The sequence below is a fragment of the Dermacentor albipictus genome, chromosome 1, assembly GCF_038994185.2.
Source record: "Dermacentor albipictus isolate Rhodes 1998 colony chromosome 1, USDA_Dalb.pri_finalv2, whole genome shotgun sequence".
NCBI classification, from domain to species: Eukaryota; Metazoa; Arthropoda; class Arachnida; order Ixodida; family Ixodidae; genus Dermacentor; species Dermacentor albipictus.
Window position 1 is genome coordinate 299,978,499 of NC_091821.1, and position 27,107 is coordinate 300,005,605.

General features: G+C 49.4%; 1 protein-coding gene across 1 annotated transcript in view; it reads left to right on the forward strand.

The window, feature by feature from the left end:
• Nucleotides 1–18,471: 18,471 nt before the first annotated feature.
• LOC135916812 (phospholipid-transporting ATPase ABCA3-like) overlaps nt 18,472–27,107 on the forward strand; it is a 420,918-nt gene continuing 412,282 nt past the window's right edge. The window contains exons 1-3 of the mRNA XM_065450250.2: nt 18,472–18,667; nt 19,811–19,989; nt 22,673–22,804. Of these exons, the coding sequence (XP_065306322.1) occupies nt 18,490–18,667; nt 19,811–19,989; nt 22,673–22,804 (489 nt within the window). The 5' untranslated portion in view covers nt 18,472–18,489. The remainder of the gene's footprint in view (nt 18,668–19,810; nt 19,990–22,672; nt 22,805–27,107) is intronic.

Sequence of the window (27,107 nt, forward strand, 5' to 3'; positions counted from 1 at the left end):
CGCGGAAGGAGAACGCGCGCCCGCTCCAAGTCCATCCCGCGTGACTGGTAACCATCAGGTCCTGATATTTCACCCCTATGCATTATGCAAAGACCGCGCAATCAGCTTCTTCGATTTGACAGCTAAGAGTTATAAACAACAGAATAACTATCGCGCGCCATCGCGTGCTCTTGTTCAGTATGACTGCATGGTCGCATGAGGCTTTGGTACACTCACGTCAACACTTTCTACGCGTTAAATTTGGAGAGAAACAAATCTATCAGCCTCTTCACTTTGCCTGCAGATGGGTTTTAACCAGTGTGTAGAATTATAAGCGACCTGGAGCGTTTATATGACATATTCCTAAGAATTCCGAAGCGTATAAAGTATAGCTCCTGAAATCTCAAGCGCTGCCGTTTCTGTTTTGCACGAAAGCGGATTTAGCGTGAATTCATGACGCTGGACGGATTCAGAGAAACGAAAACAAATTTATTCCCAGCTAAATTCAAGGTGTCCAACGCGGTGCGCTCAGATCCATAACTTCAATATGTTTTACGTTCAGAACATATCAGTTGGCTGAAACACTCTACGTATCTATAGCATCGCGACTGACGCACATCTATTGCAGATTCAGTCGGTTTAGTACATGAGTGATCAACAACTTCCCATCAAAGAAAATGGCATGAAGAGCGCTGTGGAAGTGAGAAGAGCGCCAAACAAAAAGAAAAAAAGTTCACAGTCTGAAAAGCTTCCTGGGTGGTTTATGCACGTAATTAGCTGGCTTCTCGTTCCTGTCGGTGACTTTTTCGGTCACCTGTCGGTGACTTTCGCTTTGGATGATCAACGGCGGGCAATAAACACCGTCGCACAGAAAATAACTTAATCCGTGGAAGCAATGGATAGAAACGTTCACCAGAGCTCACAACACTAAAGGCCACGCGGCCTGCCGGCACACAGTAGGATGAGAGCACTCCCCATCCAAGAGAGAAATATGCGAGGCTCGGGAAAAAAAAAGCAAGCGCAGACCAACAGTGACGTTTGCGCTTCGCACATAAGAGGGAAGTCAAGTTGGCAGGCTTTTCTGCACATTGTTATGATCGGCGAATTCGGGCCTTGGAAGGATTCTTGGAAAACCAATGTAAAGGCGGATGAGTCGGAATTCGAGACATAACTCGACACGCAGATGCGAGGAATGCCGTTCGGGGTAGCAGCGGCGACAATGGCGTCGTCAGGTAGCCGAGTCAGGAGACGATACCCCCTATTCCTGACAATGTGGCGAGAAAAAGAAAGCAATGAATATGTCGGCATTGAAACTTATATGAATCCGCCGCGATGGCTCAGTGGTTGGAGTGCTAAGCTACTGAGCCATTTCTATGAAGGCGAAATTCTAGAGGCCCGTGCACTGTGCAGTGTCTGTGCACGTTGAAGAACGCCAGGTGGTCAAAATTTCCAGAGCCCTTCACATTGGCGTCCCTCATAGCCCGAGTCGCTTTGGGACGTTAAACCCCCATAAACCATTCCGTTAACCTTCGCATTAACTAAATTCTCTACCAGCACTTAACTTCGGCATGGACTATGAGATATGCAAGAAATTGACCGAAATACGACCTTCGGCATTTCAGACCGCAACATCTGTCATTTCCCTGTCATACCTGTTTCCCTGTTGATGTTTCTATGGTTCAAATTTTTCGATGAAAACTCCGTTCACGTGTGAACTTATTGGCTGACATGTAGATAAATCACTTGCTCTTTGTTTTCTTTCGTTTCGGTGAATCGTTGAACAAGAAGCAGCGGAAAAAAATTACCGACGATTACGTTACTTCCTAATGCGAAATTTGAGCGAAGCAAATAAGCTGTTTCACCTTTTCGATAGATTGAGGCAAAGAAATCGAGCAACACATGTATGCGCTATCACAGAATTTTTTTTTTATTTTTCACACGTATTCCTTTAACAAAGACTCCACTAACAGTTCTTGACAGTCATGAAGGAAGCTTTGTGGTCGGAGAAATAGACTGATATATGTTCGACTTGGTACACCAATGCTTGATTCTCAAAGACGAGATCTATACAAGTGCCACGCGAGGTTGTCACAGCCGTGGGAGGCGTTACGAGCGAGAGGAACGGGATGTTCTCCCGCATAAGTGTTAGGAAATTGCTGTTTGTCTTTATGTCAACATTAAAGTCCCCCACTACTAACATCGGTGTGGATCGATGGACGGTTAATGCGAGTTGCAGGAAGTGCACGACGCCTTTCGTGAGTGCGGTAGGGGCGAAGTAGGCAGCTACCAGCAGCAAGCCGTTGGGCAACTTTGCGGCGCACAGTTCGCCAACTTCATGTGACGTGCCAAACATTTCGACTGGTATTGCAGAGAGACCTGTGCGCAAGTAGCGAAGAAAGGAATTAAGTTCGAGCCGGCGCTTTGACAACCGGAGACTCGCAGGAAGAGGGGCGAGGGGGGCGGCGTGTACACCCAGCGGCAAACGATGGGGGCAGAAGCGCGCGCAGCAAGCGGACAACACGATAAAGGGAGGAGGGAAGAGATAGCAGCGACTGACTGATGCCGCTGACGCCGATAGTGAGTCAACCCCAGCTGCGGAGTTGGTTTCAGGGACAACGCCGCCGATGCCGACACAAACAATATGATACCCTCGCTTCCGCAGCGCTAAGAACCAGGTCTAGCCGTGGTAAGGTGGTCACGTATTCGTCGACCTGCCGGGGCCTACGTGAAATAACCGGCGCGTCGGCAACTGAAGAGCACCCTATCCGCCACACAAGAACAGGGGGGAGGGGGACCCTTTCCTCCTCTTTCTGCATGGCGCCGACAGTGTTCTATGCAGTGTTTGAACCGCACCGATGGCACCGGCTGTTGGAATCTCAGCGCTGACGCCCGTTATTGCAACTGGGTCGCAAGCCCCAAGGGTAGCGTTGGCCTGGCGGCCTGGGGCACACTGGAAGCATCCGAAGGTCCCAGCAAAGCATGAGGCGACTGCTAACAGAACAACTTGTTTATTCTAGCATCGCAAAGAGCGGGCGGTCAGGTCGACCGAAGTAGAGAGACGGGAGAGCACGTTACTCAACAGAAGAAATCGGAGCCTCTCTCCTGGCGTCCGGGGGCAGCTGCTCTTATACTCTCGGAATTGAGAGCAAGAGGGAAGGTCATGGGACGACACCACGTGACAGCGGCGACGGACGGACTGATAGACACGTTGGGACAAGGAGGTGACGCATCAGCCGGGCCGGCGCCGGACAGACCTCCTCGCTTCACACTGGGGGAGCTCCTCTCCCCGGCTGCCGCGCTTTGACAAGCGTGGGCACACACACACACGCGCACACACAAAGACACGTGGCACTGAACATGCCGGGACGCGCTCGGCGGGGCGCGCTCGCGGCCGCTCCGAACGGGCCAAAATGTCCGCCGCTTGGAACGAAGCTCCGGCGTACGTTGCATCCGCGCTGGCTTTACCGCGCGTCGTAGGCGAAACGTAACAGACCGCCCCGCCGGGGGAGGGAGATCCCGATGGTCAGGGGACTGCATCCGCTGTCCGGAGGGATGTCGCTCGATGATGCTCATAACCGAAGTCGGTCGTCCCTCGGCGTTTCTTGAGCGCAGCGCACCGAGAAGGCCTCGTTCTCACGTTCAGGTTCACAGAGGACACTGCAAAGTGACTTCGGGAGAGTTCTCATTTTTCTCTCGTTCCCAGCAAGCGTTAGAACTACGCCGAAACTCAGCCGCTCAGTCAGCAAGCACGGCACAACCCTCACTAAGCCATGCCAGGCTCTTTCCCCTTTAATACTACTGCCTAGTTCCTTACAGTAGTCTAACAGCACTCAGAACGCGTCCACAAATTGGGAAATTGCACTAGAAAGCACATCATCACTTTGAAACACTACACAAAAGCAATATGTTAAAAATCCTGCCTCAGGAAGAAAAACATCAATAACAAACAATTTTGAGGCTGATTCCCACGTTAGGGGCTTCGACTTAAGCCATCGGCGTTACCGTTGAGACTCCCCTTTTTGTAACGCACCTCAAAGGAATATTGTTGCAAAGCGAGGCTCCAGCGCAGGAGGCGGCCATTTTTGGGAGAGATGGTCTGCAGCCATTGGAGAGGGCAGTGATCCGTCTCAATGATAAACCTCGAGCCGGCTAGGTAGCATGACAATTTCTGAACGGCCCACACGAGACACGCACACTCTTTCTCGGTGGCGCTGTACGCCTGCTCACGACTGGTCAGCTTACGACTAGCATACAGGACGGGGTGTTCTACTTCTCCATTTTCCCGTTGGCACAGTACAACGCCCATGCCTCGCTCACTAGCATCGCACTGAACAACGAACCCTTTGGTGTAGTCGGGCGATCGTAGCACAGGCTGGCTTGTTAGGGCGCTCTTTAGGGCGTTAAAAGCTCTTTCCTTGGTCTCGTCCCAGACGACTGTTTGCGGCTCTGTCTTTCTTAGAGCATCCGTCAGGGGAGCCGCGATATCAGAGTACCTGGGGATGTACCTCTGATAGTAGCCGGCGACACCTAAGAACGATCGAATATCGGTCTTCGTGCGCGGTTGCGGAAAGTCTCGCACAGCGGCCACCTTTATTTCAGACGGGCGGCGACGACCCCGACCAATCACGTGACCAAGGTAGACAACCTCGGCCTGTGCTAACTGGCACTTGGGAGCCTTGACTGTCAAGCCCGCTTCGCGCAGGCGGGTTAGCACTTCCCGCAAGTGTGCCATATGCTCAGACCAGGATGCGGAGAATATCGCTACGTCGTCTAAATACGGTAAAGCGAATTCTTGCTGTCCCCGCAACACTTTATCCATGAGGCTTGAAAAACAGTATGGCGCGTTCTTCAAACCAAAACTCAACACTTTAGGACGGAATGTTCCCATTGGTGAAATGAACGCCGCATATCTTCTAGCCTCTTCTGTAAGTGGAACCTGCCAATAACCCCTGACAAGATCTAGGGTGGAAATAAACTGAGCGCTACTAACTTTCTCAAGGCGCTCCTCGATGTTAGGGATCGGATAAATTTGATCTTTAGTTATGGAATTTAGCCTGCGGTAGTCGACACAAGGACGAGGTTCCTTGCCCGGTACCTCAACTAAAATCAAAGGGGAGGTATAATCACTCTCACCCGCCTCAATAACACCGAGCTGTAGCATCTTCTTTACCTCAGCCTCCATAATATCGTGCTGGCGGGGTGACACCCGGTACGCCTTGGATCGTACTGGCTCTGGGGAGGTAAGTTCTATATCATGGGTAAGGACAGAAGTCCTACCAGGCCTCTCAGAGAACTGACCTTGAAACTCTTGTAAGAGCTGGCGCAGTTCGGTTTTCTGCTCAGGCGACAGCGGTGCTTTACTGATTAAGTCACTAATGACTTGATCGGTGTCTTCCCTGTTCGTCACTGAGCCTAGTCCCGGAAGCTCGACCGGAAGCTCTTCGGGAGCGTTTACCATCATACACACTACTGCTTCCCGTTGCTTATAGGGTTTGAGCAGATTACAGTGGTAAACTTGCTGTGCTTTCCGTTTTCCTGGCAGACTCACCACGTAGTTAACGTCCGACAGTTTTTGAACAATTTGTGCTGGGCCCTCCCACTGCACGTCGAGTTTGTTTTTTAGCGATGTGCGCAATATCATGACCTCATCGCCCACCTCAAAACGACGGGCCCGGGCTGTCCGATCATAATAAACTTTGGCCTTCTGCTGGGCCTTTGCCATTGCTTCACCTGACAACTCCTGTGCCCTTCTTAAGCGTTCGAGGAGCTTAAGCACGTACTCCACCACGACTGGGTCGTCGCCCCTGCCTTCCCACGATTCTCGAAGCATGCGAAGCGGAGACCGAAGCGAGCGACCGTACACCAGCTCAGCTGGCGAAAACCCCGTAGCCGCATGCGGCGCGGTCCGTAATGCAAACATCGCCCCGGGCAGACACAGCTCCCAGTCACTTTGATGTTCAAAACACAATGCTCTCAACACGCGCTTCATGACGGAGTGGAGCTTCTCAACGGAATTCGACTGGGGGTGGTGCACTGAGCTGTGTAGCAGCTTTACCCCGCACCTTTCGAGAAAGGCCGTCGTCAAAGCGCTAGTAAACACTGTGCCCTGATCTGATTGGATTTCCGCAGGAAAACCAACTCGCGCAAATATGGACAGTAGTGCATTGACTATCTCAACTGAGCTGAGTTCTTTAAGCGGTACTGCTTCAGGGAACTTTGTCGCTGGGCAGATCACAGTCAAAATGTGTCTGTACCCCGTGGCTGTTACCGGCAGAGGTCCCACTGTATCAATAACGAGCCGTCTAAAAGGCTCCGTAATGATAGGTACCAACTTCAACGGCGCCCTCGATTTGTCCCCTGGTTTGCCCACCCGCTGACAGGTGTCGCATGTCTTCACAAAGTGGTCTGCGTCCCGAAAACACCCTGGCCAATAGTACTCTTGCAAGAGACGGTCCTTAGTTTTCTTAACTCCTAGGTGTCCGGACCACGAACCCCCATGAGACAAGCGCAACAGATCCTGACGGTAGCACTGAGGCACGATCAGCTGATCGAACTCCACTCCCCTGCGGTCTATATACTTCCGGTACAGGACCCCACCTCTTTCCACAAAGCGAGCATTTTTCTTGGCGGCACCTTCCTTGACAATGCAGCGTATGTTTTCTAGGCTGCCATCCTTCTTTTGCTCGGCTATCAAAGCCGACCGGCTGACTTTTAGCAACCTATTAAGTCCGTCTGACGTAGGCGCGACGAGCAAATCTGCAGATAGCTCTTCTAACTTTCCCGCATCGGGAATTTCCTCTCCAGTATCTGGTGCCTTTAACGCTACAGGCTCAATTTTATTCAGTTCGGGCGTGCTCTGAATATCACCTTGCTGCGCCTCTGACCCTTTCTCATCGTTCGACAACGTCGGCCCCGCAACTACCGCCTTTGCAGCGAGCTCCCGAACCTTCGATCTGGTTAAGGCCTGAACGCTAGCCTCACCAAACAAAAGCCCCTTCTCGCGCAGGAGGTGATCGGACCTGTTCGAAAATAGGTACGGGTACTGGGGGGGCAGCATAGATGACACTGCCGCCTCCGTCTCAAGTGCTCCGAAAGGTCCTTCAATAAGCACTTTTGCTACGGGCAGACACACGCTATGAGCTTCCACGGCTTGCTTGATCCATGCGCACTCGCCCGTGAACATATCGGGTTCTACGTAAGAAGGGTGAACTACATCCATCGTAGCTGCGGAATCGCGAAGCACTCGGCACTCCTTCCCGTTCACGAGGAGGTCTCGCATGTAAGGCTCGAGAAGCTTCATGTTCTCGTCAGTGCTGCATAATGACAAAAACACTACTTTTGCCTTTGTTTCCGGACACTGCGCCGAAAAGTGACCCGGCTTCTGGCACGTATAACACACGCGCGCTTGCCTCGTCTCGAACCGCTTTCTGCGTTCGGCTTCGGCTGCCGCCGTCTCCTTACGTTCGGTCGGACTGCTTTCACTCGCGTCCGCACTACGTGTGTCCCCCTTTGCTCTCATGGGCGTGAACTTCGGCCTCTCGAACTTAGAGCCAAATTCACCCTTTTGACCGTCCTTAGCTCCGCGAGCCCGACGCGTCACAAACTCTTCGGCTAGCTCAGCGGCTCTAGCCACCGTACTAACGTCTGGCCTATCCAAGACCCAGTACCGCACGTTCTCAGGTAACCGACTATAAAACTGTTCCAGCCCGAAACACTGCAGAACTTTCTCGTGGTCACCAAACGCTTTCTCTTCTTTGAGCCACTCCTGCATGTTTGACATAAGCCTGTAGGCAAACTCTGTATACGACTCACTTTTGCCTTTCTCATTTTCTCGAAACTTCCGACGGAACGCCTCCGCGGACAGCCTGTACTTTTTTAGCAGACTCGATTTCACTTTGTCGAAATCCTCTGCCTCCTCTCTCTCCAAGCGAGCGACTACGTCGGCCGCCTCGCCGGGTAACAAAGTGAGCAAGCGCTGTGGCCACGTTTCCCGAGAGAACCCCTGCTTCTCGCACGTTCGCTCAAAGTTAACCAGGAACAAACCAATGTCCTCTCCAAGCTTAAACGGCCGCATCAGGTCAGTCATTTTAAACAATACTCGTTCTCCTGCACCGTGTGCCTGACTTCCATTACGAGCGCGTTCCATCTCTACCTCGAGACGCTTCATTTCCAAAGCGTGGTCGCGCTGTTCTTTTTCTTTCTGCTCTTTTCGTTCGCGCTCATCTTTTTCTTGTTGCTCTCTAAGTTCGCGCTCCTGTCTTTTTGCCGTCTCCCTCTCCTCAATGGTCTCAAGGCATTCCGACAGCTCGTCATCCTCAGCTTTCAACTCAAGAATAGCCCTTAGCAGTTCTGGTTTTCTGAGTTTGTCTGAGACATCCAAACCCAACTCTCTTGCAAGCTCCAGCAATTTCGGTTTGCGCAACGACTTCAAATCCATGGCTGCTCTGAATGCTGCTTTCTCTACTGCCTACTATTGTCTTGCCGCAACTAACCCGGCAGCAACGACAACCACAATTACCAGCTCTGTTTCTGACACTAACAAAAGCCTGGCAAAACTCAGAAGAAGAAAGTCCCGCACTCACCAAACCTCGCAGCCAAGAATTCAGCGCAGTCGTTCCGCTGCAGGCAACCAGTCATCACACAGGGCTCGTTGCACTGCTCCCGGATGGTCGTTGTGCTGCTCAGCATACAGTCAACCGCATATCTTCGCTGCTGGCCTCCGTTGTCGCGATCTCACCGCTGGCAACCAGAGGTTTGAACCGCACCGATGGCACCGGCTGTTGGAATCTCAGCGCTGACGCCCGTTATTGCAACTGGGTCGCAAGCCCCAAGGGTAGCGTTGGCCTGGCGGCCTGGGGCACACTGGAAGCATCCGAAGGTCCCAGCAAAGCATGAGGCGACTGCTAACAGAACAACTTGTTTATTCTAGCATCGCAAAGAGCGGGCGGTCAGGTCGACCGAAGCAGAGAGACGGGAGAGCACGTTACTCAACAGAAGAAATCGGAGCCTCTCTCCTGGCGTCCGGGGGCAGCTGCTCTTATACTCTCGGAATTGAGAGCAAGAGGGAAGGTCATGGGACGACACCACGTGACAGCGGCGACGGACGGACTGATAGACACGTTGGGACAAGGAGGTGACGCATCAGCCGGGCCGGCGCCGGAGAGACCTCCTCGCTTCACACTGGGGGAGCTCCTCTCCCCGGCTGCCGCGCTTTGACAAGCGTGGGCACACACACACACGCGCACACACAAAGACACGTGGCACTGAACATGCCGGGACGCGCTCGGCGGGGCGCGCTCGCGGCCGCTCCGAACGGGCCAAAATGTCCGCCGCTTGGAACGAAGCTCCGGCGTACGTTGCATCCGCGCTGGCTTTACCGCGCGTCGTAGGCGAAACGTAACAGCAGTCACGTTATCTTGACTCTCTAGCGGCGTCAGCGGCATCCAGCGGTATCAGTCGGTCGCTGCTAGCGCTGGGGGGATGAAAGGGGGGCGGAGCTGGTTACGAGGCCGACGACAACGCCGACGACGACGCTAAACCCAGGAACGGACGCCAAAGAGCTGCGCTCTAAAACAGCACGAAACCAGGCGATCACCGCCCGCCGCCGCAGAAGCAGGCGGGCAGAGAGTGGTCCCTAGCAGTAGGGCCGTCGCGGCCCTGGCGGCGGCGAAAGGCGTAACTCTTGGAGAAAAACTCCCATTGCTTCCGCGGCGAATGCGAAGGCCGTAAGAAGGAAAGCGCGCGCTCCCCTAGAGACCGGCCGTGCTGCGGGCACGTTCCAATCTTCGTCTTGCTTGCTTGGCATCGTTTATCCCCAGTCGGGTGGTCTTTTCCACATAGTTGGCATTCTGCTTTGCATTCGTGGTCTTGCTTTGGATTCTTGGTGCCGCAACTCCGGCAAATTTTATCAGTAGGATTGGGGCATACGTCCACTCGGTGACCAAGTCTTCCACGTTCGTAACAGATGTCAAATTGTTTCTTGTAAAGTGCGCATCGAACGAGCGCAGCTCCATAGTTCACATAGCTGGGGACGTAATATCCATCAAAAATGACGATGTATTGTCCATACGCTTGGCGTAGAGGACGCTGGGGTTGCGTGGAGTGACCAGCTTCCTAACGATGTCTTCTGGGCATTCATCGGCAGAGATACCTCGGATGACTCCTTTCGAGGTGTTCTCCGGGGCTGCGCGATAGGCACAGACTTCATATTCCTTGCTGCCAATGCTCAGACTGGTTGTTGCGACGTACGTTTGGGCTCTTTCTTTCGATGGTGTGCTGAGGACTATAATGTTCTGCATCTGGTTGAGGCAAAGATTATCTTCTTCATCCACTGTGCATTCGACATTTGCAGCACGTTGTACGCTGTGGTAGATGCGGTCTGCACCGTGTTTTGTCATGTTGAGTCCGCCTCTTGGTCTAATAATGATCCTGTAGTCGTCCGCTGGTAAGTGTGGCATGCGGCTTGCGACGATTAATTGTCGAATCTGTCGATTGCCCTTTTTCTTGTTCCAAGTAGCTTCGTGAGCTCGCTGAAGTGGTGTTTTATCACTTCGATGATTTCTTTTGATTTCGAACCAGTGGCCTTGGTCCAATTCTTCCGGTTGAATATCTTCGCCGTCTACGCTTACCACCTCCATGTTAACCTTAATGCTGTGCGAGACCCGGGTAGATGGGTTTTCTCCGGCTCTGATCGCGGCGTCAGGCTCAGCACGTCAGTCGCCGTGTCTGGAGACACATGGCGACGGGGATGCTCTCGCTAGGCTTAGCCTGGCTTCCTGGTCGGCATAGCAAACTGTTTGAAATGATTTCTGGAAATGGCCCGCCTGGTTGAATAGGTGCCCAGGTGATCCTTGGGTCTTCCTGCTTCTTCTGAGGTGTGAATTTCGTAGTTCCAGTCGAAAAGGCGCCGGCAATCATTCGAAGTTTACGGAGCCGACGTGAAACGCATCCGCTTTCCGTCTTCTTCTTCTTCTTCTAAACAGAGACCTTTGAGGATATAAATAAATAAATAAATAAATAGCCATTGGCGACGGTCACGTCATGCCACCTCAATTCTCTGCTGAGAGAGCTGCTGTCATCTTTCTTGCATGGGTGGCTGGAGATATACAGTTGAAACTCGACATAACGAAGTGATGCCCATGCTCGAATTACTTCGTTAAATCGGGAAGTTCGGAAAATCAAGTAAGGGATTTTTCGTTCCTCCGAAATCTGACATTGTAACGTAGCGACAACCAAAAGGTATCGCGGCATTGTATTTGCCACTAACCCACGCCTACGCGTGCAAAACATGCGTGAGGGGGGCCAAATACTGCCACCATCACGTAAGTAAGAACGCTAGCGACTCCTCATTCCATTGTTCCATGCATGGGCGTGGCGTGCAGCCTCGTTAAAATAAAGCTAGGGCCGTGACAAAGGTACCTATATGTTTTAACTGGATAGCGTTAGAGTGCACGCTCGAAAAAAAGGCCGTCTGCGTCAAAATTTAAAAGAAATCGCTAGCTTTATTGCTTATTTATGTCTGCAAAAGCTTTGTTACATCGGGTTTGATGCAAGCTAGTTTCGTTAATTCGGGTTAATGACAGCACTGAACATTATGGGTACTTGCCGGGGAATGAAAATTTCTTCGTTAGATTGGGAACCTCGTAAAATCAGGTTTCGTTAGATCGAGTTTTAACTGTACACTTATTAATTCTGGCCTCCTACCTCTTCGGAAGCTGAACCAATGTGCTGTTCCGCGTGAGGTGTTTTGAGGATCCAGCAAGTACCCATAAGAAATTTCATAATACCAAACATTTCTTGAAGGTGGTCATTGTGAACGCAGTGCCTAACGTCATACGAAGCAGCTCATTAAAACGTTTGAACTCTATCCGAACAGTATCGGTGTAATTCAAGAAATTCATTGAAATTTGGTAAAGAAGAATTTGCGACCCTCTAATTAAACCTGGCTCAGATATAGTGGTTCTTCTAGAAGAGGTTTTACGCTTCGTTTCAGCCATCTGTTTCATGAAAATTGCGGCCCCCGCATAATTCGTTGCGTGGGCGCGTTTTCTTCTGCGACTGTCAGTACAATCGACGTTCCGTGAACAATTGATCACTACTTCCAACCACATCGATTACGCTACTATCAATGCGTGCCAGCACCCACTTGCTAATTTTCAAATTTTGCGTGCAGCTCCGAAATAAAACTATTTCAAATATCTTTAAAAATAGCAGTGGAATATTTCTGTGTACGCTAAACAATTTTCCCACTATAAGCATAGCATCGAAGTTCATACTCCAAATGTCGTCATACATCATGTTCAATGTTCTGGAGTTCATATATAAAAGTCATTTTTAAAATTGTCGAATGATGCTTAAAATGTTTTAGTTGCTTAAGGGCACTGCCAACAATACTCAGGTGGTTGTAGTCCCATATATGACATCTGAGTGAGTGAGTGAGTGAGTGAGTGAGTGAGTGAGTGAGTGAGTGAGTGAGTGAGTGAGTGAGTGAGTGAGCGAGTGAGCGAGTGAGCGAGTGAGCGAGTGAGTGAGTGAGTGAGTGAGTGAGCGAGTGAGCGAGTGAGCGAGTGAGCGAGTGAGTGAGTGAGCGAGTGAGCGAGTGAGTAAATAATTTATTTTATATTTTATAACAAGGTATTGACGGATGACCTTTTTGCTAGGCAATCACGAGCCCCTGGGCCCGGGCGGCTTCTTCAGCTCTTTTGATGACTTTGGCCAGCAGATGAGGGTCGGAGCGGACCAACACAGCCTCCCACTGCTCAGTATTACTTATTTCATAATTTTGTGATTTGGCGCTGTGCACGATCACATAATATGGAACAGATCCACTTTTATGTTACAATGGTTACATGTATTAGGGTATTGGTCCGGGTTGTAGTAGTGATAGGCCACGGGGTCGGGGAAGGTGTTCGTCTGAAGTCGTCTCCAAGATACTTCTTGTCGAGTGTTAAGCAATTTGTCTGCTGGCGGGTACACTGCACTGGCTAACCTGTAGTCCTCAGTTATTTCCTGAGAACTGATCATGCGATCCCTCTCTGATCCTAGCGTGAGCCGTCTGGGTGCTCGGTTGGCGAGTCCTCCAGCCGCGGTGTGGGCAGCACCGTTGCCGGGTAGGGAGCAGGGTGCTGGTGCCCAAATGATCTCGATTGGTCGTGTGTGTTGGTTGGAGTCTATCATGTGTTTTACGGGAGCCGAGACCCGACCTTTCGCAAAATTGCGTACTGCTGCTCTGGAATCACTAATAATGTAGAACGGCAGAAAGCTGAGCTAGTTGGTAAGGATTTATTATGCAAAAAAGAGGTGAGGCGTGCAGACAAGGCCCAAGAGAAGAGAAGCGGACAGCGTTCGTGTTGTCCACTTCTCTTTTCTTGTGACTTCTCTGCACGCCTCACCTCTTTTTGCATACGAATAATATAATGATGACGATATGTGGAGGCTATTGCCAGAGTGATAGCCGCCTCTTCCACTGTTTCAGCGCTTCTGATGCGGTTTGAATCACCAGCGCGAATTTGACCTCAGGAGCTCACCACTGCAAGGGACATACATTTGCGTTCCATGTATTCTGCTGCGTCGACATAGACTGCGTCTTTGAAAGCGTGGAATTTCTTATGTAGGGTTTGGACCGCTCGGCCCTCCTTTCCTTGTGGAATTCGGGGTGGATGTTTTTAGGGAGTGGATTAATTTTGAGATGGCGCCTCTCATCGTGAGGAATGTCTACTTTAGTGTTTTGCATCGACTCGTAATCTACGCCGAGATTTTGGAGGATGTTTAGCCCTGCAGCACTCTGAGCTAGCCTTTCGTATTGAGATATAAGGTGCGCTTCCGCAAGTTTTTCGAGGGTGTTCTGCTTACCTAGGGCTAGCAATTTAGCCTTGGCTGTCCTTATAGGTAGCTCAACAGCCTGTTTAGAGACTCTCCGGATAATTCCATCTATTTTCTCTCTCTCAGCCGCTCTGAAGCAGAGGTACAGGATGATGTAGGGGATGCGGCTGAGCACGAAGGCTTGTACCAATTATGAGGTCGGCTCCTTTCATGCCGCAGTGTCGTTTCGCTACTCTTGAGATGAGTCGCATCGTCTGTTGAACGCATGCTTCTAGTTTATGAATTGTGTTGCCGTTGCGCCCGTGAGCTTGAATAAAGAGGCCGAGTACACGGATGGTGGTCACCACCGGGATCGCGCCTCCTCCGGCTCGCACAGCGATTTATGGGGGTGGTGCAGTGGCGGACTTGCGGTTTGTAGGGGTTCTGTGCAGGAAGAGTTCTAATTTTCATGGGGGGCAGGCGAGGCCTTCGTCGGTCACGTACTTTTCAATCGTGGCTACAGCTTGTTGTAGCATGCTTTCTATATCTCCATCGCTACCTTTAACCACCCACACGGGGATGTTGTCGGCATACATACTGTGGTGTAGATTTGGAATCGGATTAAGTTGTTCCTGTAATTGGATCATTGCCAAATTAAAGAGGAAGAGGGACAATACTGATCACTATGTTGTGCCATGGCTTCCAAGAGGGATCTTGTCAGATTGTAGTTCTCCTATTCTTAGTTCCGCTGTGCGGTGGTGGAGGAGAGCTTTGGTGTAGTTGGAGGTCCTCTGGCCTGCACCTCGGTACTGTAGATTGTCCAGTATAGCATGATGCGCTACGTTGTCAAAGGCCTTTGTAAGATCAAGGCCCAGGACAGCCCGAGTACCATTCTTGGCTATGTGGTCCAGAACTAGATATTTAAGCCGAAGCATGACGTCTTGCGTGGCAGGTTTTGGACGAAAACCAATTATGGAGTTCGGGAATAGGTTGTTGTCCTCCACAAAGTTGTGGAGGCAGTTAAGTATGACGTGCTCCATGAGTTTTCCTGCGCACGAGGTCAGAGAGATCAGGCATAAGGTCTCGAGCTGTAGTCGTTTACCATGTTTAGGTATGAATATTATTTGTGCATGCTTCCATTGCGAGGGGATAGAACCTGTTTCCCAACAGTGGTTGAAGTACTGTGTTAGGGCAGTGATAGTTGCCTCGGCTAGATTTCGGAGGGCCCTATTTGTTATGCCATCGGGGCCTGGTGCAGATTTAGTTCGGAGTTTGAGCAAGACTGTTCGTACTTCAGCCTGTAGAATGGGTGTGTCTTGGGTAAGATTCTCCGAGTGAGCGTATGGCTTCTGGGGGATTTGTGCATTTGTGCCTGTGTACCGGATTCTGAGCTCTGTCAGGAGCTCGTCGTTCGTGCCCTGGTATTGGTGAGTGATCTTATTGAGGGATTTCCTCTGCTCGGATTTACTCTTATCCGGGTCCATAAGATATCGGAGGAGATTCCACGTTTTGGATGGACCGAGTTGTCCCTGCATGCTGTCGCATGCCTTCTCCCATTTGTAGTTGGTTAATTGGTTAGCGTATTCCTCGATTTCCATGTCGATTTGCGCGATGCACAAGCGGAGTGTGCGGTTTAGTTCATTCTTTTGCCAGCGGGTTTGCATGCTCTTTTTGGCTTCCCACAAGTGTAGGAGGCGGCTATTCACTTGGACCAGACCATCGTCTTCAGGGATTTCCCTCGTGGCACGTTTCACGCAATCTCTGAGATCCCCGATCCAGGCCTCGAGATCATTTATATGCTCGGTGGCGGTTGTCCCCTGAATCTGGCGGAAGCGGTGCCATTCCGTGAGTGAGACTCGTTTGCCCTTCGTGTCGGGTGGACCCGCCTGAATGTGTATTTCTATGATAGAATCATCGATACCGAGGCTTTCCCCAGTATTAGTCCAATCAGAGTTGCCTATGTTCTTGAGGAAAGTTAGGTCGGGAGTGGTGTCAACCCGGACGCTATGCCTGATACGGGTGGGTGTCTGGGAGTCTGTGATGAGAGTCAGTCCCTGCTGTTGGGCTTCTAGCCAAAGATTACGACTTTTGACTACCTCTGCGCGGTGTCCTTATGCAGTGTGGTGAGCGTTAAGATCACCTAATAATAATATGTCCCTTTTTAGGAGATTCTGAGAGCCTTCCTGAATAGAGTTTCGGACCTGTGGCGTCGGCACTTTGGGCTACTATAGACATTAAGAATGAATATGCTTCCATCGTCCTTACGTTTCGGGATGAGTTCAATAAGGACGTGGTCTATGTCGACTTCTTCAATATCATGTTTAATGGCTGTGAGATTTCTGCGAACGAGAATAACGGTGGTGGAATCCGACCCAGATGCATTATAGGATTTGTACCCTGCCAATTTTGCGTGGTCTCCCGTCTCCTGTAGGGCAATCATATCCGGGGCCTCCTTACTCCGAACGAACTGCTGAAGGTTTCCCCGTTTGCGGCGAAACCCATGGCAGTTCCACTGCCAGATCTTGTAGTTAGGAGTGTGAGCCATTTTGGGGGTGGGGGGGGCGGGGTTCAGCGATCGCTTTCGAGATTTCAGATAGGGATGGGTGGCCATAGGGTTTTGACGCCACACCCTTAAGGGAGCCGGAGGCCGTGGATGTGAATCTAGACTCCCAAAGAAGGTATTTGGCTTCGGTCGTGGCTACCCGAGACTCTAGGCTGGTGGTTCGGGTTTCCAGGACGTCTAGACCTGCGCTTATTTGTTGCAAGTGGGCAGGATTCTCCACCTGTTGCTGAGGTATCTGGTTGGCAAGTTGAGTAAACATATGTTCTAGTTCCTCCAATCTTGGGGATATGTCTGAAGAGCGGTCATTATGATTTTCTGCCTTATGTTTTTCTGGTGGTGCTGAAGTGTTGTGTGAGGGATTAACAGGTGGGGTTGGACTCGGCATCTGACTGCACTCCTCTTGTCTTTTTTGCAGTCGGGTGATTTTTGCCCGCAGCCTAGTGATTTTGGTTCTCTGTGGTTCTATTAACAGCCTCATTTGTCGGAGTACTGCCTCGAGAGCCTGCATCTTAGGATACTGAGCATTGGGAGAAGATGTTAGCCCAGCTCACCTGTGGAGTGCTTTTAGTCGGGGTCGTTCGTATTTTCGTCGTACGGGACGTCACCGCGACGTTCCGCCGGAGCTGGTGGCGCTCGGAGTTGAGCTTAGTCTCAGGTAAGATCGAGATCGGCTCCTGCTATTCGATCCTCGGTTTTTTATCTTGTTTTTTTGTTGCGATAACAAGGAAGTGGACCCTCCAGACGCATTCTTGCCGTTGCCGTGAGGTTCCGCATAAAGTCCAACGGCGATAAAGCCGTCGCCGTGCGTCGCATGCCGTATGTGTGAGTGAAAGCACGCGAGGGATGCCGGTGATCGCGGCTCAATCTGGCGCGCTCGAAGGAGAAAGCGGAGAGCCAACGCACCCTCTTCTGTCACTCAAAAGCGCATCAGGGAAAGGGAAGGAGGGAAGGGTGCGGCGTTGTGCTCCTGCAGCACCTGCACATTTCGCGACTGGGAGCAAGGGGCAACTGACGATCGTGGCCTAATCTCGCGCGAGGTATACAGAGGAACGCGGGGAGGCAGCGTGGGAGGGAGGGGGGGGGGGGGCGGCTTCAACTCCTCCAACAAGCGTGTACTTTGCACGACCGCGTGCGGTCGCGCACACATATCTTGAAAGTGATCTGCTGATGGCTCATACATTTGTGTGAGCTGTGTCCTGGCCACTCCTGAGTAGAAGCAATAGACCGCACGAAGGTCACTTCGCTCGCTGCTGCTGCCGCGTTTGCTACTAGCGTCCGGCGTTCGGCAGCGAGTGTCCGCGCTCATCGAGTGTGATGTGTTCATGTTTTCTTGTGAACGCTGAAAAAATACTTGTTAAGTCACTTAATAAGCGAATGTTTCCAAGTTTATACAGCCGATAAATCTACTATCCTTACTTTGTATATAGCTGTGTACTAAGTTTATATGGGAATCAATGTTTCGCTTTTCGGGCGAAACTTCGACTCCTTTAAGACTTGCCGCAAGGTAGCTGAGTAATATACCAGAATTTATATCTTAAGGCTGACTTATTCGGGAACTCAAGGCACCAGTATGCAGCATAGTATTTTGCACTCCTGTACCCTAAGTTGTCAATTAATTCAAGGCTGTCACCTTTCCCTCAGGGGTAGATCGACTATCCCGCAAAGGCGTTATTACCGTGTTCGATCCCTGGATCAGGAGGAATTTTTCTTCAAATGCAAAACTTTTTGTCCGAGAAACCCGTATAAGGTTTTCTAGCCTCTTACTGCAGTCGGATGTGTGACAACTTTCTGTTTAGCTATATTTTAGATGAATATTTACCTTCGCTTTACAATTCGTGTCTTGAAGAGCCCGAATTTTGGTGGTGGCATGTCATGCGGCCGTTATAGATAGGGCATTTTACCCAGCAAGTGCTATTACATGCGGGTTGTTTCTTTATACAAAACAATCAGTGAAGTTAAGCTAATTGTGAGGCACCACAAAGAATGTTAATCGTCGACTCAGCAAACTTGATCCTACACGTCTTGACACTGGGGTATTTAATATGCCTAAAAAGGCATTTTGGAATATATCCCGTCAAACGCTAAACGGCCCTTGTTTCAAAGATGTGCGGCTGTATCTTCCAGGAAGCATTGCTGTGACTTTCGCTATGCTGTACTGGGTGATCCTTTGCTTCGTCGTACCATGCGCTGTGATGGAGAACTATGCGCCCAGCCTCGCCGGTTACCTGCTCGCCAGCCGAGAAAGGAAGCTGGTCTTCTCTGCAACCCCTACGCTTGGCACATACTGGATCCTCAAGATACTCATGATCTCCCAAGATCTCACGGGTGATTTGCACCAATATTTCTGATATTATTCTTCAGTTTCCGGGTACCCACCCAAAAGAAGAGACATTTTTTCTTTCTTAACCGTCAAAATGAAGGGAAGTTTTCTTCACACGTTTTGCTTGCGTCACACTTACAGATGTCACATTTCACTCGTATGAGCATTGTGACAAAGCAGTGGTAACAGTGACCAGACCAGTTGCAGTTTACTTAACTGGATTCAAACTTGCCGCTTCCGCGCAAACACGGGCGCAAACACCGGCATTTTTCTTCACTGGCTGTATATTTTGAAAACGCGTTTACTTTTCTTGGAATTTTTCCCATTGGAGTATTATAATCGAAAGTTATTGTTGTGGAATTCGGCATTAACGTTTGGAATCGTCGAGATGAACCCGACCGAAACGCTCGTTTAGTCCGTAGGTATGACTTGTTGTGGGAAGAGCGTGAAGAAACTATTGCAACTATTCCTTGGCGAAACGTATTGAAAGTAAGAGCGAACTCTCGACTTCGGCCTCTTCTAGTTTGTTGCAGAGACTAGGCAGTGTTTAAACTTGTGTATATTACAATATACATTATTTAAATCAAGTGCGCGTTTTTACATGTCCATTTATGGGACTTCCTTCCGTAGTTGCGCGAGTTGACCCTTAATCAGCTGGTTCTTCCATGTTTCTCGTTTTACGTAGGCACAATTATTATTGGCGCTGTGGTTACCGAGCTATAATTGGTCATTTTAGGTCTTTAGATTTAGCCCAACCACTGCCTTTGTTGTGTGGCTGAGCTTCTGGCCGCTAATTTTTCGAGTAATAAATAATGCCTTCGTTGACAGCCAAAAAAAAAGAAATTGCAGTGCTAGTCTAAACTGTCCTAGAGACTGGATACCATCCACGCGTTTTGTCACCACGTCCATGGGCATACTTCTCTGCAAGCGCCCTTGCCCTCCAGCTCCCTACGCTGAAATTTCTTCGCTCGTATGCAGCCCCTTCCCCGCCCTCCTCATTCCCGGTCCTTTGCGCAGCCAGCGCTGGAGACGATCTGACGATAAAATTCTTGCGTCAGTGAAGTTTGTTTGAATTTTTAGCGCCATTATTATTTTTTGTTCACGTGTCCCGGTACATATGTAGTTCTCTCAAGCGGCGGCACCTGCAGGGTCCGCCGGCTGGGATGTGGTCAGTGGTCGAGTTCTGAATCTGGACAACGTTACGATCGGCGAGATATGGCTCACAATGATAGCCACCAGCTGTCTCATAACCCTGGTGGTAGCCTACCTGTCCCAGGTGTTGCCATGGGTCGCAGGTATTCCGAGGCCGTTCTACTTCCCTCTCATGGTAGGTATAGAGCCGCTCCAGTGGACCATCTACACGAGGTCTCTCGCATCGCATATTCCGGCTTGCGTGTGCTTGTACACTCGCGTATTTTCACTAGCGCAGATTAGCGCAGATGCCTCGGTTGCACATAATGCATGATACACTCAACGTGTGACATTCCTAAGCCTACAACGCTTCATCTCTACACGTCAATAATAGGGCAAACCTTCAAAGAAACCGCACTCGAGCAACACTGTTGCTGCATAAATACTGCGCATTCGCGGAGAAATGTTGGTGGCTTTAATGGGACACGCTATACTTCGCAGCTGCCCAGGGTGGAGCACATTTGTGGCGGCCGTCAGCTGTGTGTTTCATACCAGTTGGCACTCTATATTCTTTGCATCATTCTAGGCATATTTCGCTAGGTAGGTAGGTAAATAGGTAGGTACCTGCCTCGCCTCGTATTAATTAAAGACAAGATTATTGCGCGTCCAAGACGGTGGAGTCGAACCTCTGCTGTCGAGCCCGCAACTGTAATCATTAGGCTGAAATCGCTTCCTTTGTTTTATGTTTCCCTTTGTTACCATTAAGCCATGATTACATGCATATTTCTCTGGTTCCAAAACCAGCCGGCTCTCTGAAGCATTTGGTGCGTGCGTTCCGTGCCCCTTTCTTGTCTTCTTTTCTCGTGAGAGCTCGCGCTGAGTTAGAGTGCAGTATCTCCGGCATAGGCCCACATTACCTTCCTCGCAAGAGATAACGCTACGTGGATGGAACCTGCGTTCCGTTCTACTGACTTCATGATTGTTAATCATCTTTTTAATATTTCGTCGCGGCAGTATAAATGCCTTGTTCTGTAACGTAGGCCAGATGATATAAACACAGGTGTTTGTGACCGAACGACATCTCGTCACAGATAACGCCACAATCCAGGCTTTTCTCGTAACCGCCCGCTTGTTTGTTTGCCGATTGTTTGTAGAACCAAACAATCGGCAAGTATTGGGTCATACGACCACCGTAACACTCATGCTGTTGCCACCACACCATCGTCTTCAACGTAGTCGTTGTGCTGCTGTCGTCACACACACACTCCAGTGCTGCATATATGCATAAGGACATTGGTCTACCTACTTACGCTTTGCAGAACCCAAAACAATGGTGAATAGTTAGGCACTTACAAAATACTTAGCGTAACATCTATTCCCACCACGCGTGGAGCACGCCCAACATTTTTTATCAGAAAGATAGGTGAGTCTATTTGGCGTCTAGGTGAGATAGATGAGTCTGCAAGTGGCGTCTTTCATTGGCTTCCGCAGTGAAGGCTTCAATAACATAGAGGTAGGCAAGTTTTTATTGCTTCAGCAACGGACGGCGTAGACTACGAAGCTTCTATATCGTAAGAAGTAACTGTTTACGCCTTGACATTTACGAGTAGTAAACCTAGCACATTGCGGAAAAGGAACACGCTAGTGATTCTTGCGAAACCTTTAATAGACAAATGTTTCTTGTCTGCTTGACATTTGGAATCATTATTGTTAATCAGCCAATGCGCTTTGAGGCTGTTGACGTTTACTGTTTGTTTCTGTTGTTTGACAAGTGCACGGTACCCTTTTGCCTGGAGCTTTCAGATGAACTCTTTGGGACTGCTAGCACACAAATGCGCGTAGTAACGTTTTGTTTTGTGCTAGTCAGAGAGAGCTCCTATAGCAACCGCTCCCAGTATATCGCCAACAAGCCAAAATAGCTGTCTGCTGCAAATTTTATAATAATAATAATAATAATAACGAAGATGCCGCAAAGCCCACGAAAAAGCACAAATAGGTTGACGGGCCAACAAAGAGGTGAGCATGAAATCCGTGCGGAAGGAACGTTTCGTGTTCAGGGTGGCAGTGGCATAGTCCTGCAGGATGTTATGCACCAATTCATACCGGGGCCGTTGTAGTGCGAAGGCTCTGGGCCATCCAGCTGCGTCTCCAGTTGGACACCTTCCAGGTGTGTTGACATTTCGCGAGTAACCCTTTCAATGAGCGGGTAGAAGAGCTGTCAATGCACTCAGACGAGCGAGAACAGGCTGCCACATATTAGAACACGTTCGAGTCTCGAAATGTGGGTGATTACCAAAGAGATCACTGCGTAACGAAATATGCCATTCAACTCTACTTAGTGGGAAAAAGATGTATGGAGCAAACTAATGAGACCAAGGTTACTGTAGTAACGGCAACCGTAAATATAGCTATTCAACAAGACCTGTCAGCTTATGCTTAAAGAAGAAAATTACGTGACACAACGCCGTAAGCGAGCAACCACCGCTGACGCTGCCTTACCTCGTTTGAGTGCAATAAATGGGTGGAGTTTGGGGAATAGAGGAGGTAAATATAGCCCACCTAGGTCCTTTGTTCTTAATAGGCTTTAATTTATTTATTTTTATTTATTTATTTATTTATTTATTTATTTATTTATTTATTTATTTATTTATTTATTATTTTTTATTTTTTATTTATTTATACCCTTCTGTAATATATTTCTCGGAACGGTACCCTACTCTCTACAAAGCTATCTTGCGGTTTCAAAAAAAGCGTTTCGGGATGCCTTTAAACCAGCCAACTCACCTGAATTTCCTCTGTGCATTGCAGCAAAATTGGTTCAGCGCGTGGTTGGCTGATCACAGGCTTTTTGTGACGTAATTTGTGGCTCTCTTCTCCAGTACCGATACTGGTTTCCGGCTACTCAGGATCCGCAAGGTGGAACCGTCTCCCCCGTAGACAAGTTCCCGGGTTATTTTCAGTTGCCCCCGTTGGACGCTACCCCAGTCATCACTGTCCAGGGCCTGACGAAAGTAAGCATGGGGTCTTGACACGCACCTAATCGCCCACATCGCGCGGCGAGGCAGGAACACCGATTTTACTTGGCGGTGTTTCCGCTCGTGCTTCGCCCCGCTACCAGCGCTGATGAAAGCGCGGCGCCGGCGAATCACGTGAACGCGAGCGAACGTTCGGAAAAAGCTCGAGGTTCAGAACTTGAGCCGCTGGCGTGGTGCACGCACACTGGCTCACCGCTTGGCGTGCGCTCGTCGGGATGCGAAGCCTGCAACGCCACGAGTCGAACCAGCGAACCGGTCTCACCTGAACCCGCGCTATATGGTTGCTGCTTACATTGTAGAAGTTTGGCTACGAAGGTAACAGCGCAGTTGCTGAGAAGGAGGCTCCATTCTGAAACGTGCTCAGTTTCAGCGCTTTTCATGGCCGGTCCCAGGAAACGAAAAGTTAGCAAATAAGGGCATATGCTACGAAATAGGGTAACTAATGTTTCCTGGTGTTCTTGATAGTTTGTGGGAGAATAGATATATGAGAAACATTTTTATTGCGTTGAAAATTACACGGACACCGCAAGCCAATTTTTGCGGTCGTTGTAGCCATCGCCGTGAGGTTGCGTGCATATTAAGGCATATTTTGCTATATGTCATGGCATGTTTCATGACATGCGGCGTATGCGAGTTATATAGCCACACCATTATGCAACTAAAGTTTTCCATACCAGACCTTACATTCTTGACAAAGTTATTCCCCAGAATTTTCCGAATGGCAGCCCACAATCAAGTGCGCGAAGCAAAACAATGCCAACGCGTGCCTTTTCCTCTTAACTGTGACGGAGGCGAGATGTAGGCGCAGGTTATATTTACAAGATATTTGCAAAGAAAGCTAGCGCAAGAGAAGTTGTTGTTTTTGCCTATCACCTGTGTGGCTCCTACCCACGGTGGGTGATTGGCAAAGAAATTAAATTAATATAGAGCATAAATTTCTGAATATCTGTGGACTTAGCATTGAGTAGCGCAGATATATCTGTCAAAGTAAAATCGGGAATGTCATATGAATCAGTAAAAATTAATTTAAAAGTAAAAAAAACAATTAAGCAGGGCATTCGTTTGGACTGTTTAAATTATGTTTGTACAGCGAAGCAAGCATCCCTGTGTCTGAAAACCAAAGTGGACGCCCCAAACCAAAGAATAGCAGGTTCTGTAAAGTCCAGGCGAAGTATTCGAAAAGGTATTTCCAACAATCTTTTTCTTGCAGCAGTAAAGCGGCGACAAGATAAAAGAAAGTGCTGTGTCGTATCCTCCTCATTACAAAATGAACAGAGGGGGAAGGGAACCAAACCGGACCTGTTAATGGAGGGAATGCGGCAACGTAATTTGGTGAGAGAGACCTCAAGCATCTTAGTGTTACAGGATTCGCTATGTCAGGGAATCGCCAAATGCTTATAATCTGGAGAAGCAGTCAGAACTGCGTTTGGTAAGACTTTTCTAATTGATCGCACCGAAACCTAGCCGCCGTGATCTATGTTTTCACTGGTAGAATAGGAAGAACAGGGCCGCAAAGTGACGTTTTGGCCAGTGAATCAGCAGTTTCATTAAAAACAAACTTTATGACCAGTTGCCCAAATCAAATGAACACATTGCTAATGGGCAGGAACTAGCAAGTGAAGTAGTTTTAGCATGAGCGAATCTTTAGTAGCAGCAATGTAAGAGCATACCGAAAGGGAGTCAGTGAAATAGCAGCTGTTGTAGTTATTTGGTTTATTTACGTAAAGCTAGGATTACTGCTAAAAGCTCAGCCAGAAAAACAGGCACAAAGTCAAGCAATATTAAAGAAAAAGACCAGTCGAGTGCAGGACAAAATATTCCATTGCCTGTCTTTTCTTCACACTGTGATGCATCTGGTGCAATGATAATCTTTCTCCTAGGGTGCTTAGGTGGTCTTGTAACATAACGTTTAAGATGCGGTGAGATAGTAGTTTAGCGTGGTTTGGGAAAGTGTCATGGAACCTGATCTTCGGGTAATTTGAATGCGTATTAAGAAGCAGATCGCGAATTTGCACATTTAGTCGTTCAAGTAATGTTTTCACAAACATAATCTGTGGTGTATGATACCTGGGCAGTGAGCCGGAAAAAATAATTCTGGATCGGGGATGAAAATTATTTGAGGACGGCTTAATGGTGATTCATATAGTCGTAGGAAAGTCTGAGTGGTCATAAGGAGAAATGGGCATCAAATCGGTGGGATTCTTGCTTTCAGTTATAATACGGCATTTGCAACGTATTTTGGAAGACCTAAGCACAGGCGTAGCGCCTGTCATTCTAATAAAACTAGCAGGTGAAGCTTGTAGGATGGAATACCTGAGAATAAAGGACAGCCAAATTCTAAAACCGGAAGAACGTACATATTATATACCACCAAAAGGGATTTCCTTCGCATACCTCTTCTTCGATTACTCGACTTGCGCAAAATGCCCATTGTGCAAGCTCCTTTTGTCGCAATATATTCAATATGCGGCTGCCAGTTAAAAGTTCCGTTATAAGTAACTCCAAGGTACTTGATGAGCAAAACGAGAACAAGGTGAAAGCAGGAGCCAACGTTTCGACAAGTGGACTTGTCTTCTTTAAAGCGACGTATGCTTTCGTCGCCACAGTGGCAAGGGAAGCATACGTCACCTTGAAGAAGACAAGTCCACTTGTCGAAACGTTGGAAACCGGGACGAGGAAAGCATACGTCACCTTGAAGAAGACAAGTCCACTTGTCGAAACGTTGGCTCCTGCTTTCACCTTGTGCTCGTTTTGGTCATCGTCTTGAATTTCCATCTCCCATATTTCCCGTGCTTTCCCTGGATTCCAAGGTACTTGAGTGATTCTACCTGTGGGACATCTTCCAGCTGATAGTTAGTGACATGATTACTGAGTCTGTAACGGGAAAACGAGGATGGCACACTGATTAGCATTCAGGTTTAAGCGTAGGCTATCCAACCAGCTTTCCAGTTCTCTTATATACTAGTGCAAAATTTTGTAAAGAGAGTATATTGACGCGAAATAAGTTTGTACGTGATGACACGGGACCCTTAAGGCGAGAACGACGAAGTTAGTGGTTGCGCGCGTGCTCTCCGAGGACCAGCCATCGCTAAAGGCAGACGTTTTTTTGCCAATCTGTCGGTGGTAAACTGTTTTAGTTGTAATAGCTGGGTGACATTTCTGGTGGACGTGCGGGGTACGGTCGATGTTCAGATCTCCGGAGCATACCCCTAACCTAAGCCCGGCGAGTAATTCAGCCGAGCTCACCCTTGTGCACGTACGCGCTAGCCGACGTCTCCAGGGACTCCAGCCACAGCGCGGTCTGCTACCCGAACGAACAAGAATGATGACCCAACCACCTCCTGCCACTCCTGCTGCATCGCACGTTGTCGTCAATCGCATCCGGATGTCGAATCTGTTCCAGGGAAGTGCTTCAGAGGACGCCGACGACTGGCTTGACCATTTCGACCAGATTGCCAATCTGAACGACTGGAACCACGAGCGTAAGCTACGCTGCGTGTACTTCGCTCTTGAGGATTCCGCGAAAACATAGTTTGAGAACTACGAGGCGACACTGACATCATGGGAAGAATTTCGTAGGCAGTTCCTCAATGCCTTCGCCAGGGCGGACAGGAAGGAGAGGGTGGAGTTAGCGTTGGAAGCAAGAATTCAAGGCCTGAATGAGCGAGTGACGGCGTAGCTAGACGACATGAATCGGCTTTTCATACGTGCGGACCCTTCTATGACTGAAGCAAAAAGGGTGCGCCATCTCATGCGCGGCGTCAAAGAGGAAATCTTTGCTGGCCTCATTCGAAATCCGCCGACGACACTTGCAGAGTTCCATGACGAAGCCACTACTAATGAAAATGTCCTTCAGCAGCGTGCCAGGCAAAACAACCACGACGCCATGATTTCAAGGGAGCTCTCTGCCGTTACCCTCGGTAACGACGTTGGCGCCTTGCGAGAACTCATCAGGGCTGTCTTCAAGGAGGAACTGCAGAAGATTCAGATGACCACTGCCCCTGTGGGACAACTTTCCATTGCTGAAATGGTGCGTGCCAAGGTCCGACAGGTCTCCATATTCCTGGGCAGTACGAGGCACCACAGCAGGGACCGCATGCCGAAATGAGTTGCGCTGAAGTAGTACGCCGTCCACCATCCTCAAGTGCGTGCAGCATGGTACACCCCAATCAACAAATGGACGTATGCTTCAGGCCGCCTTGCAGCCCACCGCACATCGCCGAAGCAAGGACTAAAAAGAGCGACGTCTGGCACACCACAGGCTACAAGCAACTTTGTT